Genomic DNA, 19,035 nt, shown 5'->3' on the forward strand with positions numbered 1-19,035 from the left:
ACCTTTCGGGCCAAGACCCTTCTTCAGGACAGGAAAGGAAGGGGAAAAACTCCAGAGTAAAAAGGTGGGGAGAGGGGAAGGAGGATAGTTAGAAGGTGGTAGGTGAAGCCAGGTGAACAGGAAAGATAAAGGGCTGGACAGGATGGAAATTAATATTTTTACCTTCCTAATATTTCCAGAAGCTCAGCTACACCGTTAAAATGTTCTGTTTCATAAACAAATCTGCAAAGAAAATACAAGTTAACCATGAGCAACAAAGAAAATAAAAAATAAAAACATGAACACTAGTATTTTCACAGTGAATTTGATATTTTTCTTTCTCCAAGTAACTTCGGTTTCAATGTTTTATTTGGTTGCCCAACATGAAAGTGACAACTACCGTCTTTTCAAGAAAGAATGTGGCGTGACCAACAAATCAGATATTTACTTTCTATGTTCTTTTGTTTGCCTCAAAATGGACTTTTGATTCTTTTCTCAGCTCACTGACAAACATTTAGAGTATAATATATTCTATTGTTTAGTCCCCTTTCCCCAACACCACCACCCCACTCCCCAATCAACTCCGCTTGTTCATCATGGCCCCCATTCATTCTCCCTCTGATGTCCATTCAGCCATACTGAACTGAACCTCTGGAATTGCCTTCCTGAATCATTACTTTTCCAGCTTTTCCTTTCCTGCATGACACCTATTTTTGACAAAGTTTCAAATTTTCCTCATTTTATGTAGTTCCAAATTAGAATTGATTACTCTCATGAACTGCCTTAGGATATTTTGTTACTACAAAAACATTAGATAAGAATTTGTGTTTGTTTTCAAAGCAGTAAGGAAGTCAATGGATTTGATAATAAAATCAGTAACACCTGTACATGATACAAGTCAGAAAGTAGTTTAAGAGTTGGCAATATGGAGCAAGACAGGGATTTCTATCCTCCACAACAGTCTTAAAACATTGAGCAACTTGACAGGACATCAAAGCCACCTTCAGCTTGTGATTTAGTCACATTGTTCACCCACTCTTAGGTGCAAAATTTGGACCTTTTAAACAAAAAAGACAAGATAGTTAAAACAAATAAAATAGATAATGGGCAAACACCTTATTGCCCATCGCAAAAGGAGGACCAGAAGAGCACATGTAGCTTTAGGACAATTTAGGCCACTTTTTCCTCAATGTCAGCAAAACAAAAGAGCTGGCCGTTCACTGACTTCAGGAAGCAGCCCTTGTAGGTATCAATAATGCTGAGGTGGAGATGAAAAGATTAGGTCTATTTGTCACATGTATATCAAAACATACAGCAGAATATATCATTTGCATCAACAACCAACAGGATGAGGATATGCTGCAGCCAGCCCACAAGTGTTGTTATATTTCCAGCACCAAAATAGCATGCCCACAACTTGCTAACTCTAACCCGTACATCTTTGCAATGTGGGAGGAAACCAGATCACCCAGAGGAAGCCCATGCCATCACAGGGAGAACGTATAAACTCATTATAAGCAGCAGCAAGAATAGAAACCAGATTGCTGGCACTGTACAGCATTACACTAACCACTATCCTATTGTGCCACCACTTCATGTTTTTAAGTTTCACATTCCTAAATATAAATACCAGCTTGTCCTGGCCCAACTGCAGTGATACTATGGCCATGAAAGCACAGCGGTGCATCTAGTTCCTCACAATGCTAAGGAAATTCACAATGTCTCTATTGACCCTCATCAATTTTTGATCAATGTACTACAGAAATTATCCTATTCTATACCTTACAGCTTGGCATGACAACTGCTCTGCCGAAGCGGGGATATTCAAATGGGCCATAAAACAAAGTGGCATGAACAAACCAGAAAAGGACACACAGAACACAAAACAGAACAGTACAATACAGCCTCTTCAGCCCACAATGTCATGCCGATCTCCAAGATCGATCTAGTGCTTTCCTCCCACATAGCCCACTATTTTTACTTCATTCATGTGGCCATCTAAGGGTCTCTAAGTGTGTTCCAGGGCAGCCCAGGAGGTATATGATACATTTTTGAACTTAATTGTTAAAATCAGCAACTTAAAGCGTTTGAGGAACAAAAAGATAGGAAAACTTTGCCTTGAAGTTCAGTCTGACTGATTTGTCATTGGCCAGATTAGAAACAGTTTTAATGGAAATTTAGGAAGATTCCAGCCTCTTCCCGGAAGGACCTTTTAAACAAAGATCAATGCAGCAGAATTATTCAAACTTAGAGATCAATTCTTTCTTCAAGAATTCCTCAATTAGTCCCAATGGTGACAACTGTAATGACACAGCTAATGTTAAGGGTTATATTTAATTGCTCTCAATTGCCTTATAGCTTTGTTGGTCCAGAAAGCTGTCCAAAGTATAACTTGTAACCTTACGCTATTGCAATTTTCCTCGTAACAAGTTTTGGGTTTACGTTCCTCAGTGTAGCCACTATGACCTATGAATAAATCTATTAAATTTGGTAGAAGGAAATACCACGTTTATAAAATCGTGTTGAGTAATTAATATTCCTCTCCAAGTCTAAAAAGGTACAAATAGTAAATATTTGAAATAATGTTTAATTACTTTGGAAGCAACAGCTGACAAGGAAAATATACACTTACTGTAGAAAAATATTGTTAATTTGTTTTCGAATAAATGCCCTAAGTCCAAGAAACTTTCCATAAATTCTGTGTAAGACAGTCTTCAGATAGTCTCGCTCCCGAGGATCTTCACTGTTGAACAGCTCCAAAAGCTGAAAAGTAACAAACAAATCTTTGCTGTAAATATTATGGGGTTTCAATTCAGCAGCTTGAACACTGAAATCATTACATATGAAGAAACAGCAATCCCCTAAAATAAGCAATGAAACAAATACTCATATCAGATTAGTTCAAATCACTTGAAACTAAAAAGTAGTTTAATTAAAGGAGCAAAAATCAAACAGCAGGGCTCAACACTTTTGAAATCTGCACAGGTAGATAATCATCAGATCCTAGTTTCATACAGAGCCAGATGAGTGACAGATTAGCAATGAACCTTCAAATCCCACAAAGAAGCTACACAAGTCATAAAAATGTAGAAGTCAAATCCAAAGAATAACTTGTTTAAGGAAGTATCCCCTAAATGGGGGAAAGATTAAATAAAATACTCTAAAGAGCAGCAATAAGGCAATTCCAAGGATAAAACAGATCTAATGATTTGAAATTCCGTAGTTGTTAGGAATACTGATTTTTGTTTTATCTCTGTCAACCCGTATCTGTGAACTTCAACATCAGCCACAGGAGTATCGTGGCCAGCACAAAATTCAATGCTGCCGTAATTGGTCACATCACAAGTACAAGATTTAATAGAACCCCAAATCTATTTATCCATGTAATGAAATGTAACACACTGTAAAGCTTCACTGCTAATGTAATAGCCTCTCTGTAATATTTCACTGGTAAAGTAATGGTTTCTCTGTAGCAGCAATGTTTGGGTTATGACTAGAGATAACGGGAGCTTTGAAATGTGTGCTAGCCAATGAGAGGCATGCTGTTCTTTCTTGTGGGTCTAGGAGCAGGGAATTCACAGTCTTTTGTCGGTAGGAGATGAAGAGAGAAGACACAAATGGAAAGAGTTGGCAGACCAGCGGACGAAGTGGACTCAGAGTGGGGGTCCAACAGTCAGTGACGCTTGGAGGAGGTTGATGGGGAACAAATGGACAAATCCGTGAGCTCCAACGTGCAAATTAGACTGTTTCATTAAAATGGGCCCCTTTTTAAACTTTCTTTACTAACCCTACAGTCAGATTAAGATTTATAAAGTTCAATCATTGAATTGCATATGGTGTACTGCCTGATATTTTGCAGTTCGGAATTGTAACCGGGCAACACATCATGCAGCATCCACACAAACGAGATTTCTCAGTTTGGCTGGACCAGAGGCTGTCTTCCCCTAGACAAACGCATGCTAGCCAAACCTCAGGGTTACAGAAGTTATCTGCAAAAGGTGCCAATTTCAAACAGAGCACACAAGCATACAAGAGCATAAAACATACCATGTGTTCGGTCAGAGTATATTGCTAATTTCTTGGAAAAAAAAGCATGGTAAAAGAAATAAAAGATCTGAAGTGGTTCATTTTGGTAGTTCAAATATGATGGCAGAATATAGTAGTAATGGTAAGACTCTTGGCAGTGTGGAGGATCAGTGGGATCTTGGGGTCCGAGTCCATAGGATGCTCAAAGCAGCTGTGCAGGTTGACTCTCTGGTTAAGAAGGCATACGGTGTATTGGCCTTCATCAATTGTGGAGTTGAATTTAGGAGCCGAGAGGTAATGTTGCAGCTATATAGGACCCTGGTCAGACCCCACTTGGAGTACAATGCTCAGTTCTGGTCGCCTCACTACAGGAAGGATGTGGAAACAATAGAAAGGGTGCAGAGGAGATTTACAAGGATGTTGCCTGGATTGGGGAGCATGCCTTATGAGAATAGGTTGAGTGAACTTGGCCTTTTCTCCTTGGAGTGATGGAGGATGACAGGTGACCTGATAGAGGTGTATAAGATGATGAGAGGCATTGATTGTTTGGATAGTCAGAGGCTTTTTCCCAGGGCTGAAATGGTTGCCACAAGAGGACACAAGTTTAAGGTGCTGGGGAGTAGGTACAGAGGAGATGTCGGGGGTAAGTTTGTATTTTTTTTTTTTTTTTTACGCAGAGAGTGGTAAGTGCATGGAATGGGCTGCCTGCAAAAGTGGTGGAGGCGGATACAATAGGGTCTTTTAAGAAACTTTTGGATAGGTACATGGAGCTTAGAAAAATAGAGGGCTGTGGGTAAGCCTAGTAATTTCCAAGTTAGGGACATGTTCGGCACAACTTTGTGGGCCGAAGGGCCTGTATTGTGCTGTAGGTTTTCTATGTTTCTATGATTTCCTTTTATAGTTAGAAGCCCCAAAATCAGCTATATTTAATCTCATGTGGGACACACAAAATACTGAAAGAACTCAGCAGGCCAGACGGCATCTACAGGGAGGAATAAAGTGCAACATTTAGGGCCAAGACCCTTCATCAGGACTGGAAAGTAAGGGGGAAGAAGTCAGAATAAGGTGGAGGAGGGGAAAAAGAAGAAGCTAGGTAGTGATAGGTGAAATTAAGTGGTTCAGGGGGTGATGAAGTGAGAAACTTGGAGGTGATAAGACAGGAGAGGGGACCATGGGATAAAGGGGAGGAGGATTACTAGAGGGAGGTGACAAGCAGGTGAGGAGAAAGGGAAAGAGGGGAGATAGAATGGGGAATGGAAAGAAGAGAGGGAACAGGGAGAGATTGCCAAAGATAGAGAAACCGATATTGATGCTATCAGGTTGGAGGCTACCCAGACAGATCTCATTTTTAGTCGTACTTCACAACAAGTACAATAAACATTCTTGATCACCTGATTGTACTATGCTTTCAAAGCAAAAATGCTAAACTTGACACAGGCCTGCCAAATTCATGAAAAAATATTTATACAATAATTCCATTGTAATCATGCTAATCTGTGTAAAGATTAATTATATATCTTAGCAATAGTAAAGCCTATTCAATGTTTACTATACACTTATACTAAAATTTACAAAGGTAGTTTAAAGTATATTGAACACATGAAAACAGTAGTAAGTTTTCAAAACAAAATATTAAACTTGAAATAGATCAGTTAAGTTTACAATACCAATTTCATTAAGTATCATGATATTCAAAGCTTACTCACCAATTACCGTGAACTAATGGACAAAGTTTACAGTCATAAACCGCTATGTAACTTGGATAGTAAGTAAATACAAGGAAATGCATCTCATTATTTCTTTACTCAGTTAAGACAGTTTTGCTTAAATACCTGCAATATAAATTTCTGATCTACATATTTTTTGGCAATGCTGGGCTGGAATTCTTGACTCTCTAAAAATCGAATGAAGAATTCATATATAAGCTGGAATAGACAAGAAAGAGTAAAATTACTAAAGAAAAAACACTTATTAAAAAAACTTCAGCACAGAAGTCAGGCATAAAAAGATTTATTAGTAACATTAATCAATTACTAATTCCAGATTTCTAATCCCACCAAGTCAATGCAATATGTAACACACACACACACACACACACACACACACACACACACACACACACACACACACACACACACAAGTATTTAAATATTCTAGTGATTTGTAAGGCATGTTGCAACACATAGAATTAATAAACGATTCAAAGTTAGTATTAACTAGACAACAGGGTGACCCGTTGGGGCACCCTTTGGGAGAAGGGTAGTGCAGTCTGATGTGACCAGAATGAACATTAAATTTTCCTGAATGCTATTGCTATCTCTTTGATTTGGAAATTAAAGAAGAAAAACTTAGCTTATTAAAGAAGAAAGATGCCTAGCAAGGCAAATATGTGATCAGAATGAACATTAAATATCCATGAAGTAAATTTGAAGGAATCGGGCTTGCTGGGTCGGGTCTGGAATTAAATGTCCGATGTAATGATGGATTTGGCCTTGAATAATCACAGAAGGATTCCATCGATTCCAAGTTGGAATGACTTCTTTGGCACCAAGGGATGTCATTTGGAAGAGGCAATTATATTGTCTGAAGTTCTTCCTGAACTCGTTTGCAATAGGTTCATCATTGCTGTACAAATTGAGGAGTTCATTAGGTAGAGGCTGCAAATTGCCTATCCTGACCTTTCCCTTCATACAGCAGAAATGTGTGGTTTCTGCAGTGAACAGGAAGGCATGACAGTGAGGGCATACTCTGGTCATCGAAGCAACATTAGCAGAAATGTGACGGCATGCAAGTCGTGCACTTTGCCTTGCTCCTTCTCTGTCGAGGTATTGTCATCGAAAGCAGACATTGTCGTCTTCAGCAGCTCTCGCAATAATTACTCTGTGCCGCATATTCTCGAGCTGATCTTTCCTTTTCTCCTCTGTCTCTTCCTCTCTCCTCCTCCTCTGCTTGTTTTTGTCATTCTGGAGACGCGCAGCCTTTTCATCCTTTGTCTCTTCATTTCTTCTACCATTTGTTCTTTCTCTCTGATCCTGGAGTCGTGCGGCCCAGGCCTGATCGGATTCTTGTTCTCTCCTCCGTCTGTGCCTATTGTTGTCATTTTGGAGACGTGCATGCCTGTCCTCCTCTGTCTCGTCTTCCCTCATCTTTTTTGTCCTGACTTTTTGATCCTGGAGTCGTGCAGCCCTGGCCTCAACCGATTGTTGTTCTCTCCCTCTCCTTGCTGCTTCTCGACGATGTTTGGCATCATCTCTTGACCATAATGTCCCCCTTCTCTTTCCACGCGGCATAATTAGGCTATCCATATATTTTTACCCTAATGCTTGATAGAAGATAGAAAGCAGTAACACCAAGCCTCCAAGCTGCTGAGGCTGGCCGCGCGCATGCGTCAGGCTGTGGCGTCGCGGTCTCCATGGAAGGTGGAGCCGGCTCTGTGAGCATCATGAGGCGCGCTGAGGCTGGCCGTTCACATGCGTCGGGCTGTGGCATTGCAGTCTCCATGATGGCCGATCGGGTCTCGGGTGAAAGGCAGCCTGTTGATTTTTGGTGAATGAGCAATTTTATACAAATATATAACCCTGAACTTTGCCTGCATTCTGTAAGTTAGCACATTTTAATTCGATTTAGCCAAAAAAAAAAGTGCCACTGTAATGCACCGTTTGCGCTAATTGGAGGTCACAAACAGACAGACAGAGCATGAGAGTTTTAGTAGTATATAGAAAGATACTGTACATGTAAAGATTAGAGGGGAATCAATTCTAATGAAGGGAACATTTCTGACCTTATTAACAATAGTAAAACCATTGTAAAAGATTATGTCAATGATTTGGTTGATGGAATTGATGGCTTTGTTGCAAAGTTTGCAGATGATATGAAGATAGGTGGAGGGGCAGGTGGTTTGAGGAAGTAGAGAGGCTACAGAAAGACAGACAGATTAGGAGAATGGGCAAAGAAATGGCAGATGGGATACAGTGTCGGGAAGTTTATGGTCATGCACTTTGGAAGAAATAAAAGGGTAGATGATTTTCTAAATGGAGACAAAATACAAAAATCTAAGGTGCAAAGCGATTTAGAAGTCCTTGTGCAGTATTCCCTAAAGGTTAAGTTGCAGGTTGAGTCTGTGGTGGGGAAGCAAATGTGATGTTAGCATTATTTCAAGAGGACTAGAACATAAAAGCAAGGATGTAATGTTGAGACCTTGTAAAGCACTGGTGAGGCCTCAGAGGCGTTTCTGAGTGGTTTTGGGCCCCTTATCTTAGAAAGATGTGCTGAGACTGGAGAGGGTTCAAGGAAGCTCACAAAAATGATTCCAGAGTTAAGCAGCTTGTCATATGAAGAGCATTTGATAGCTCTGGGCCTGCATTGTTGAAATTCAAAAGAATGAGGGGTGACCTAATAAAAACCTATTGAATGGTGAAAGGCCTTGATTGAGCGGATGTGGGGAGGATGCTTCCTATAGTGGGAGTGTCTAAGACTCAAGGATACGTCCTCATAATAGAGGGGTATCCTTTTAGAACAGAGATGAAGAGGAATTCCTTTCACCAGAGAGTGCTGAATCTGTGGAATTTGCTGCCACAGGCAACTGTGAAGGTCAAGACTTTATGTATATTTAAGGCAGAGGTTGCTAGAGTCTTGATACGGGGAAAAGGCCAGAGAATGAAGCTAAACAGGAAATATGGATTAGCCATGATGGTATGGCAGAACAGGCTTAACGGGTCATATGGCCTAATTCTGCTCCAAATATTTTATGGTATATGAAAAGGATACCAAGAAAGTCTGTTTTTAAATATAAAGGAGAAAGAAGATTTTGCAATATTTAATATTCTTATGGGAATGTTGAAAATGATATTAAGAGCTAAATAAAGAGGCAGTGTTCCAAAAGCTGGCCTTAATTTAATTGGCTTGTACATATCAATAAGGAACACAATTCTTATAGAGCAAATAATGACGTATAATTCAAACTACTTGGCATCAAAGCATCATATGATACAGATTTTTCAGACTGATCATGAAGGTCACTCAAATATAAGGAAGTCCATTATATTTCATTATGGTCATCAGTTTTGTATCTCTAAATGCTAAGACTTCACAAAAGGCCTCACTTTTACCTCCTGTATTTTACCTATAATTATTGCAGGTAATTCATACTAATTATACTTAGTCTTGCAGCTCGCTACTGTGTAGTATACACTGGAAATTTAATTGCCATGCATCTCCCACTTTCAGGACAGAAAAATGATAATAGCCACTTAATTAATTTGCTATTTTACCCCAAAATAAAACAGTTGTTCACAAAAAAATTTGTGCTTTGCAAGTCGCCTTCAGGTACAATACAAAATAATTCTGTCATTGATGGGCTATTTCCCTTGTGACAAACAGCCCACACTTTAAAATAGTGGCATCAACATATGCCAATTATATTGAAATAGCATCATTGTCATACAGAAGTTTCAAAACTTGGGCCTCTGAACCTCCCTCTGGATTTTTGATTTCCTCATTAGTGCAGATCAGTTGAAATATCTCCTGCCCGCTGACAATCAACACAGCAGCGTGGTAGTTAGTGAGACACTATTACAGCTCAGGGCATCAGAGTTCAGATTTCAATTCCAGCAACCTCTGGAAGGAGTTAGTACATCCTCCCTGTGGATCATGTGGGTTCTCCCCAGGTGCTCTGGTTTCCTCCCACAGCCTAAAGATGCCGGGTAGGTTAAACAGTCGTTGTAAATTGTCCCATGATTAGAAATCAGGGTTGTCATGGTTTGTGGGTGGCACGGCTCGAAGTGCCGGAAAGGCCAAATCCTTGCTGGATCGCTAAATAAAAAATAAAAATGAACACTGGTGCACCTCAAGAATGTGTGCTTAGCCCACCGCTCTACTCTCTCTACACTCACAACTGTATGGCTCAAATACCACCTATAAATTCACCAATGACATCACTGTTGTTAACAGAATCTTAAATGGGGAGGAGGTGGTGCACAGGAGCAAGATACCTGGTCAGTAAGTGCTGCTGCAACAACATCCTTGCACTCAACATCAGTTAAAGCAAGGAATTGACTGTGGACTTCAGGAATGAGAGGTCAGGAGAACATGCACCGGTCCTCACTGAGAGGTCAGCAGTGAAATGGTGAACAGCTCCAAGTTCCTGGGTGTCAGCTTCTCAGAGGATCAATTCCAGGCCCAACACATCGATATATTTGCTAAGTCATGCATGCCAGTGGCTATAATTCATTAGAGGTTTAAGGAGATTTGGTATGTCACAAAAGACTGTAGCAAGTTTCTACAGATGTACTGTGTAGAGCATTCTGACAGGTTACATCAGCACCTGGTGTGGAGGCTCCAAAGCCAGGACATAAAGAGGCTGCAGAGGGTTGTAGACTCAGCCAGCTTCACCATGGGCACACCCCCACCCCCCCACCATCACAGCTACCTTCAAAAGGCAGTGCCTCAGGGTGGTGACACCCATCATTGAGCACCCTCACAGTATGAGACATGCCCTCTGCTCATTACTACCAAAAGGAGGTACAAGAGCTGAAGGTCCAGAGACAACATTCTTATGAACATCTTCGTCTCCTCTGCCATCAGATTTCTGCACGGTCCATGCACATTACCTTGCTATTCTTCATCTGAACTTATAGTTATTTTGTCTTGCACTGTTCTGTTGCCACGAAATAACACATTTGATGACCTACGGCAGTGATAATAAACCTGATTCTGACTCCGAAGGACAACTTTATATTACAATTTTCATGTGATAATTCAAAGCTTCAATTATGTTGATTGTTTTAACTAATGACATCTATAGAAAAGCAAGCTCTGGATTTCTAATTTTTCAAGTGAAGTTGAATATTGCTTCTACCATTTCTTCCACTGGAATTCTTGATGCTGAGCGCAACCTAATGTTATTTAAGTAATTTATTAGTAGTAAAACATGTTTTAATAAATATTTTGCAGATAAAACAGCCCGGAAGGCACGGATTGTAGGATAACACAACTATTAATGCTCTCAGAAGTTCCTCAATTAATAGCAATGCCAAGAGCAATGTTGAAATTGCATCAGCCAAAAGGTCAAATTAATTGAATGAATGCAAAAAGTGAGATTGAACATTGGTAACTTATCTAAAAGACAATAATTTTTAAAATCACTGAACTCTATAAGCGAAGAGTATTCACATGGAAATGGTAATTAATTAGGAATCCAAAAGTGGCAAAGTTAAATTACACAAAGCCAAGTTCCAGTATGAAGCAATTATATTGATGGGTATTACCAATTAAAACAAATGTGAAAACTGGATTGACTAAGAAAACCAACTAATTTGTGGGGAAAAATATTCTTCAGAAAGGGACCCTGATACCTATATCTTGCCTGGAAGTAAATGACCCTCATTTCCATTGTATGATAAATACTAAAGAGCCCTCAAGAATGTTAAAATTAGAACAATTAATAGTGCAAGCACCATCCATATCACTGAAAATTATTTTTTTTTTTAATTTTTTTTTAAGTAGTGCTGATCATCATTTTGTGCAATCCTTGGTTTATTCCAGTCAAAACTATTAAATTTAAATTACAGGACTGGAAAGTTTTAGACTTTCAGTGGTCTGAAACATTTAATATTCTGATTGTCATTGTACTTGAAACCAAAATATTACAGAGCCAGCCAAGCTAGATATCTAATATAGATACCGTATTAATTTTACATAAGAACTTGTAGAGTTTACCTGTAAGTGAGGCCAGGATGCCTCCAGTGTTGGTTCATCTTCTTCTGGGTCAAACTCTGAAGTATCTGAAGGTGGGAGTGTCCTAAAAATATTTAAAGAAACCTATGGCAAAATAGAATAGAAATTACATATTGAACATCCTTCTCAAAAAACTTAATGTTATCTTAACCAGCAACAACCGAGAAGAACAAGAACAGAGGTTTAATAGTGACACTTCATACGGACCTGGAAATACATCACAATCTCGGGATCAAAAAATATTGTTGCCTTCAATATCGCAGCTCATAAACTGATGCAATGATTTGCAGAAACAATTCAACAGAATTAGTGAGAATATTGCAAATTACAGTTTGTAATCTCCAAATAGCATGCATAAATCATTTGTAATTTCCACATTTTAAAAGACTGATAAAGATTCTTGAAGAAATACCTGTTAAACAAGTATACCCGATGAACTTCCCCTTTGGTTCTTGTACTGAAATGTCAGTACAAATAAAATAGATATTAATATGCAGGTATACTACATTGAAATGTTCTCTATAGATTCAATGTGGTAGTTCTATCCAGTGGTTTATAATAAGCTTAAAAGAAAAGAATAATTTTAACATAATATATTAAGCAAATACAAATTTACTAATCACTTCAGCAACTTCACTATGAGGAAACAAACAAAATGAATAATTATTAAAAGAGCAAATACACCTGCAAGAATTTGTGTAATAAAAAATATATGTTCTTAGTGAAGGGCAGGATTGGTTTGAGTCAGGATGGCTGCAAGAGTTATGCAGAGGGACACCAAAGCAAGCCAACTGATTAGCATCATTCATCCAGTCCATTCATCAATACCACTCTGGTGCTTACTCTCTACCAGATGCCAAGGCCTCTTTGCAAGTAATTTCCATGTCCTTATGCATCTATCACAGTTTCAGCCTAGTTAATTGGTCACAATTATATTCCTTGACCCAACAGATTTGTGGAAGCACACAGCTCACCAGCACATTCTCAAAGGCAGTCAGCAATGGATTAGCTTGTTGGTGAAGCCACTAGAGTAATTCAGTTACAGTAAAATTCCAATAATCTTGTCATTTTCAGCTCTTTGGTAACGCCAGATTATCAAGTTTTCTGGACTAACGTACATTATTGGATATTATTACCTCTACACTTAATTCACATTTTGTTTTAAAGCAGTTACACAGTAGAATAACAGATTTTCCAGTAAAACCACCAAGTATAAAGGGAGTGTAGAGTAGGTACCAGGTCTCAAGTATGTCAGAGACAGCATGGGAACCAAGGTCCTAGTGAGTTAGCCCCTGCACTATTGGGATTTCCAATTAGTTGAATAGCTTATGTGTCTTACTCTAGTAAGTTTTCGCTTGGTTTTTAATCTATTGTGTTTAAATTCAATCACTTGCGGGCTGCCACCCCCAGCACATACATGTTGATTGATAACACAAACGATGCGTTTTATTGCATATTTCCAATTACGTACAGTAAATAAATCTGAATCTTTTTCCTTTGACAAAGAGCCAACCCACTCGAGAACGCCACCCAATTAAATTTCTATCACACCATAAAAATTACTCCACTTTTTCTTTTATTACTTTGATGCAAAAATAAATACTAAGAGGTTTTGAAAATGAGAGATATGGTTGCAGATGACTAATAAATTCCACAAAGTGTGCTGGCATTAGAAAATGATGGGATTAAGAGGAAAAAATGTCCAAATGAAAAAGGACAATTTGCAAGTTAACAAACTTACCATTTTAACTATTTCAGGATATGTTTGTTCCGTCAAGATTCCTCGACCCACAGCAACAAAGTCTACCAATTCACTAAGGGTTGAGCGCTTATACTCCTTCATTTTAAGGTCTGCTAATGAATCCATGAAATCAAATACGACACAACACTGCTGTAATTTCTTCTGAAAGAGCATGACTTTCTCCGTTGTTGAAACATCTACAAAAAAGCCAAAATGGATGAGAATTATAACAACCATCCAGTTGAAAGCAAGTGCATTTCCATTTTTATATACCATTTGTTTTCAAAATGATTTCCATTAATGCAAGCAGGAAGTCAAAGTTAGCTACCAACCATTCAAACAAACCAATAGAAAAGTAACCCAACAAAAATAATGTCGAGGATTATTTTCCTTGGGGAACCTTGGGATCTACTTAATATCCATATTCAAGTTCAAAAGAAACATGCGAGCTGGACCCATCCAATATTCTCTCAAAATCATGTTTAACTCCTATAGGTGCACGATATTATATTAATACTCAAAAATACTTGGCCACTGTCATAGGTTGCCTATTTCAAGTATATTCCTTTCAAGCAGATTGCCTTGGAATGTAAAGAAAATGCATTAATCTGAAATAAGTAAACTTTTTCCAGATGTTACACTCCACTGCATCAATGTTTTCACCTCTTCCTTTCATACTCAGACTCTATACACAATTGAATACAGGTTTCCCCCGCTATCCGAAGGTAGCGCATTCCTATGAAATGGTTCTTAAGCCGGAATGTCGTAAAGTGAATGAGCAATTACCATTTATTAATATGGGAAAAATTTTTGAGCGTTCCCAGACCCAAAAAATAACCTACAAAATCATGCCAAATAACACATAAAACCTAAAGTAACAGTAACATATAGTAAAAGCAGGAATGATATGATAAATACACAGCCTATATAAAGTAGAAATACTTTTCTGCAGCATTGTCTAGCGCAGCGAAAATCTCACGGAAGCGCTCTCGGCAGAAACACTCTGCCAAATCATACCAAATAACACATAAAAATACACAGCCTATATAAAGTAGAAATAATGTACGTACAGTGTAGTTTCACTTACTGGAATCGGGAAGACTCCAATAAATTGCAGTTTCATCACTGTTAAACACGCTTATACGAATAACCACCTGACGCAATCGGCAATCGTCTCTGATTTGGGCTGACATTTACGTGCCAGGCGGCACCTAATTAATTAGCTTGTTTATTTCGGCTTTTTTCTTAAAGATGTGCTGTGTGTGTCCCGACTACCGCTGCACCACTATTCTTCACAGCATGGAGGTTGGGGACCACTGCTTAAACTATGAAGCTGCCCTCGCCTCAGAAACTGATCAAACCACCCATGACTACCTTTAAATTCCACTTTCGCAACACTTTCATCACCATCGTCCAGTGTTTTCTGTTTTAGCTTATTAAAAAGACTGACTGATTTCTCCTTAAGTATAAGAAAACTTAACGGATCACCACACTTTGTACACCCATCAATCCATTCAAGCAATAGACTTTCCATTTTATCTATTATTGGATGCCGATTAAGAGAGACCACTTTGCTACGAGCAGAACCAACAGTAACATTGGCAGCTTTCAAAATTCTTTCTCTCTGCGTAGAAATAGTGCGACTGGTGGACGCAGGCAAGTTCAACGCATGAACAATGTCCTTACTTTGTTCACCACGATCGAAACGCTTAATTATGTCTAGTTTTACGCTAAGTGTAATACCTTTACAAGCTCTTTTAGGCTTTTCCGATACCTTAGAACCGATCTTGCTAACAGATGTACAAAATAAATCGAGATAAAGCACGTGTATAAGCAATGCCAGCTAGAATGCAGTTCCGGGGGAGGAGCTTGCCTGTTCGGGGGCGTGCTGCCTTTTTTCGTAACAGTGAAAACACCTTTTGTCGGTGAAAACAGGCAACTAATGTAGGTCTTCCGTAACAGCGAGGTGTCGTAAAGTAAACGTTTGGAAAACGGGGGCCACCTGTATCAATAAAACCTTGTGTTTCATATATTTAAAAATGTATACTTTCAGTTAAAATGTGAAAACATCCCATGATATGATCTAAAATGACACCACCTAAACCTTGGCTGCAGTTCAAGATACAAACCACGGCTGCTTTTAGAAACAAAACCTGAAGATATTTCATCTCCAGACTTCTCACTTGCAGTTTTTAAACTGAAGAATCCCACAATGTAATCTAAATTTGTAGCTGTTTCACCACAAAGCTTCAATATTTGAGCATTTTTGTATAGTCTTAACTTAAATCATTCCCTTGTGTCAACGATTATTTTTCCAAAAGGGAAAGCATGGCCGGCTCGACAGTGGTAGCTCATAAGATTTTAACCACCAGGAGGAAAGGGTAATTCTGATCTACTCTCTTCCATGTTGAAATACATTGGTAACATGTATCTCAGTTTATAACCAACTGTTCAACCTTAAAAGATAGAAAATTCTGCGATGAGAACAGCCCGATATTATCAACCAAGCTTCAATAGGCATTCAGTCCTTTGTATAGACAAATAAAGAGGGTGATGAGTTTTGACACAACCCTGGCCATTGATTGCAGATTTCCAATATGAAAGCAGTGGCAAATCCAGCTCATAATAAGCAGCACCTTTTGCATGTCTTAGTTATATTAGACTACTGTATAAAAATGGGTTCCACTCCAATCTCTCATCAATTCCAGCCAAGACAATCAAAGGTAAAGTTCAAATTTCAAATTTATTATTGAAGTATGTATGCCATACACAGCCTTGAGATTCATCTTCTTGCAGGCAGCTACACAACAAAGAAACACAATAGAACCCACAAAAAGTCACAAAGACTGACAAACATCCAATGAACAAGAGTGCAATTAGTAAAAAAAAAGTAAACAAATAATTCATAGAACATGATCTGCAGATTTTCGAAAATGAGTCCACAGCTGCAGGACAACAACTACTCCCAAACACTGTGGCAAGGGACCGAAGACGGTACTAGGGTATTTGCGTCCTGGACATTTGCGTCCCACTATATGTAACCATTACTGGGTAACAAACCCTGTGTTATATAAGCCTCTTATCTCAGCTCAAAAAGCAACCGCCTAATCAATTAGGGTAATTGTAGGCAAATGAGGCATGCCTCGTTTGCGACTGAGCTACTTATAAACAAACTCCCACATGTTTCCTATTACAATTTGACTTTAAATTTACTTTTTTTTTCAGAAATTATGTCACAGTTCTTGAAATCAAGCAAAGCTGGAAATACACTTGTTGATGACAGAAATTATATCTATTACTATCATAAGTAAAATGCTGCGGGCACGAAAACTTACTGGAGATGTGTGGTACGATCCTGCAAAGCAAGAGTTCATACCAAGAGCAATGTAATAACAAAACGAATTAATGAGCATAACCATGGTTCTTCTGCTGCTGCAATTAGAGCAAAAGGATCGATTTTAGAGTTGAAAAACTGCGATATCCTCACAAGAACCAACAAGACATCTCATTGGAACAACTTTGTCAAAACATGATGAATTTTCAATGGCAGAAATGCCTTCTGTCTCTGCAATGGGGAGAAATGTTCATCGTTGGAGACAGAAAGCACAAAATGCTTCATCTATACCAAACCAAAGATGTAATTACGAAATACCAGAAGAATATTGTATTCTCCCCACAGGACAAAGGTTTCTTGCAATTGATACTGGCATAAATGATGAAAATAGAATGCTCATCTTTGCTTCTGAAGAGGATCTGGATGACTTGACACGATTTCAGAATTGGGCAGCAGATGGCACTTTTAAAATCTGCCACAAATCTATTATCAATTGTACTGCATCCATGTCCAAGATGGTACATTCAGTATTCCCTGTGCTTTTGCTCTTCTACATATGACCGCCTATTCACTCTTTTGTTGCAGACTCGCCCTCAACCATATCCCAAATTAGTGCTGACGGATTTTGAAATAGGAGCAAGAAAGAGTATAGCAGAAACATATCCTAATGCAACAATAAGCTCATGCATTTTCCATTTGTCAAATCCATCCTTAAGAAAATATGCGACCTCGGTTTAAGACAACAATATAACGAAGATCAAGAATTCAATTTAAAAATTAGATGTTTCTCTGCATTAGTTTTCCTTCCAGTAAATGATGTGGTAACAGGCTTTTTGGATCTGAGTGAAGATCACGACTTACCTCCCGAATTCATCGCATACTTTGAAGTTACATACATTGGCCAAGCAAGAGGTAGATGTGGGCACAGGATTGCAGCAAGCTTTTCCACCACAACTTGGAATGTTCATGATCGAACAATGAACGACTTGCCAAGATCTAACAATAGTTTAGAGGGGTGGCATAATGCTATTCAAAATTCAATTACTTGGCAACACCCCTCTGTTTGGAAATTAATTGATGCGTTGAAGAAAGAGGAAGCTATGGCCACAAAGAAGAAAATTGACTACCAAACAAAGATTATTGTCCAACCAAGAAATAACAGTATCAATAAGCGCCTTCAATCATTAATTGCACGTTACAATCCTGAGGACAAATTAAGTTTCTTATGAGGGGTTGCCCACAACATGCATACTTTTTAAGTTTGGACTTATAAATCAAATTTTTTAAATCAATAAAATGCATGCTATAATCCCTTTTTTAATAAAACTGTTTTTGATTTTAAAAATTACACAAATATGTAAAATTATACCTTTTATGCAATATACACATATTGGGACACAAATTTAATATGAAATATACAAACCCCATTTCCAGAAAAGTTGGGATATTTTCCAAAATGCAAAAAAACAAAAATCTGTGATATGTTAATTCACATGAACCTTTATTTAACTGACAAAAGTACAAAGAATAGATTTTCAATAGTTTTACTGACCAACTTAATTGTATTTTGTAAATATACACAAATTTAGAATTTGGTGGCTGGAATACACTCAACAAAAGTTGGGACAGAGTTAAAATAAGATTGGAAAAGTGCACAGAAAAGTCATGCTACTGTGACAATTATAGCCACCTGGGCTCAGGAGTACTTCGGAAAACCATTGTCACTCAACACAGTCCGTCACTGCATCCAGAAATGCAACTTGAAACTGTATTAAGCAAGGAGGAAGCCATACATCAACTCTATGCAGAAACGCCGGCGAGTTCTCTGGGCCCGAGCTCATCTCAGATGGACCGAAAGACTGTGGAACCATGTGTTGTCGTCAGATGAGTCCACATTTCAGCTAGTTTTCGGAAAAACGGCGTCGAGTTCTCCGTGCCAAAGATGAAAATGACCATCCAGATTGTTATCAGTGAAAGGTGCAAAAGCCAGCACCTGTGATGGTATGGGGGTGCATCAGTGCCCACGGCATGGATGAGTTGTATGTATGTGAAGGTACAATTGACTCTGAGGCGTATATTAGGATTTTAGAGAGACAGATGTTGCCATCAAGGCGACATCTCTTCCCGGAATGTCCATGCTTATTTCAGCAGGACAATGCCAGACCACATTCTGCACGGGCTACAACAGCGTGGCTTTGTAGACACAGAGTGCGTGTGCTTG

General features: G+C 38.7%; 1 protein-coding gene across 1 annotated transcript in view; it reads right to left on the reverse strand.

Annotated features, from left to right (window-relative positions):
* ppp2r5eb (protein phosphatase 2, regulatory subunit B', epsilon isoform b) overlaps positions 1-19,035 on the reverse strand; it is a 121,802-nt gene that overhangs the window by 37,677 nt on the left and 65,090 nt on the right. Inside the window, exons 2-6 of the mRNA XM_072271539.1 lie at positions 13,481-13,677; positions 11,722-11,823; positions 5,838-5,930; positions 2,612-2,742; positions 163-222 (exon numbers count right to left, since the gene is read on the reverse strand). Coding sequence (XP_072127640.1) covers positions 163-222; positions 2,612-2,742; positions 5,838-5,930; positions 11,722-11,823; positions 13,481-13,677 — 583 coding nt within the window. The remainder of the gene's footprint in view (positions 1-162; positions 223-2,611; positions 2,743-5,837; positions 5,931-11,721; positions 11,824-13,480; positions 13,678-19,035) is intronic.

The sequence above is a fragment of the Mobula birostris genome, chromosome 1 (genome assembly GCF_030028105.1).
Source record: "Mobula birostris isolate sMobBir1 chromosome 1, sMobBir1.hap1, whole genome shotgun sequence".
In the NCBI taxonomy this organism is placed as follows: domain Eukaryota; kingdom Metazoa; phylum Chordata; class Chondrichthyes; order Myliobatiformes; family Myliobatidae; genus Mobula; species Mobula birostris.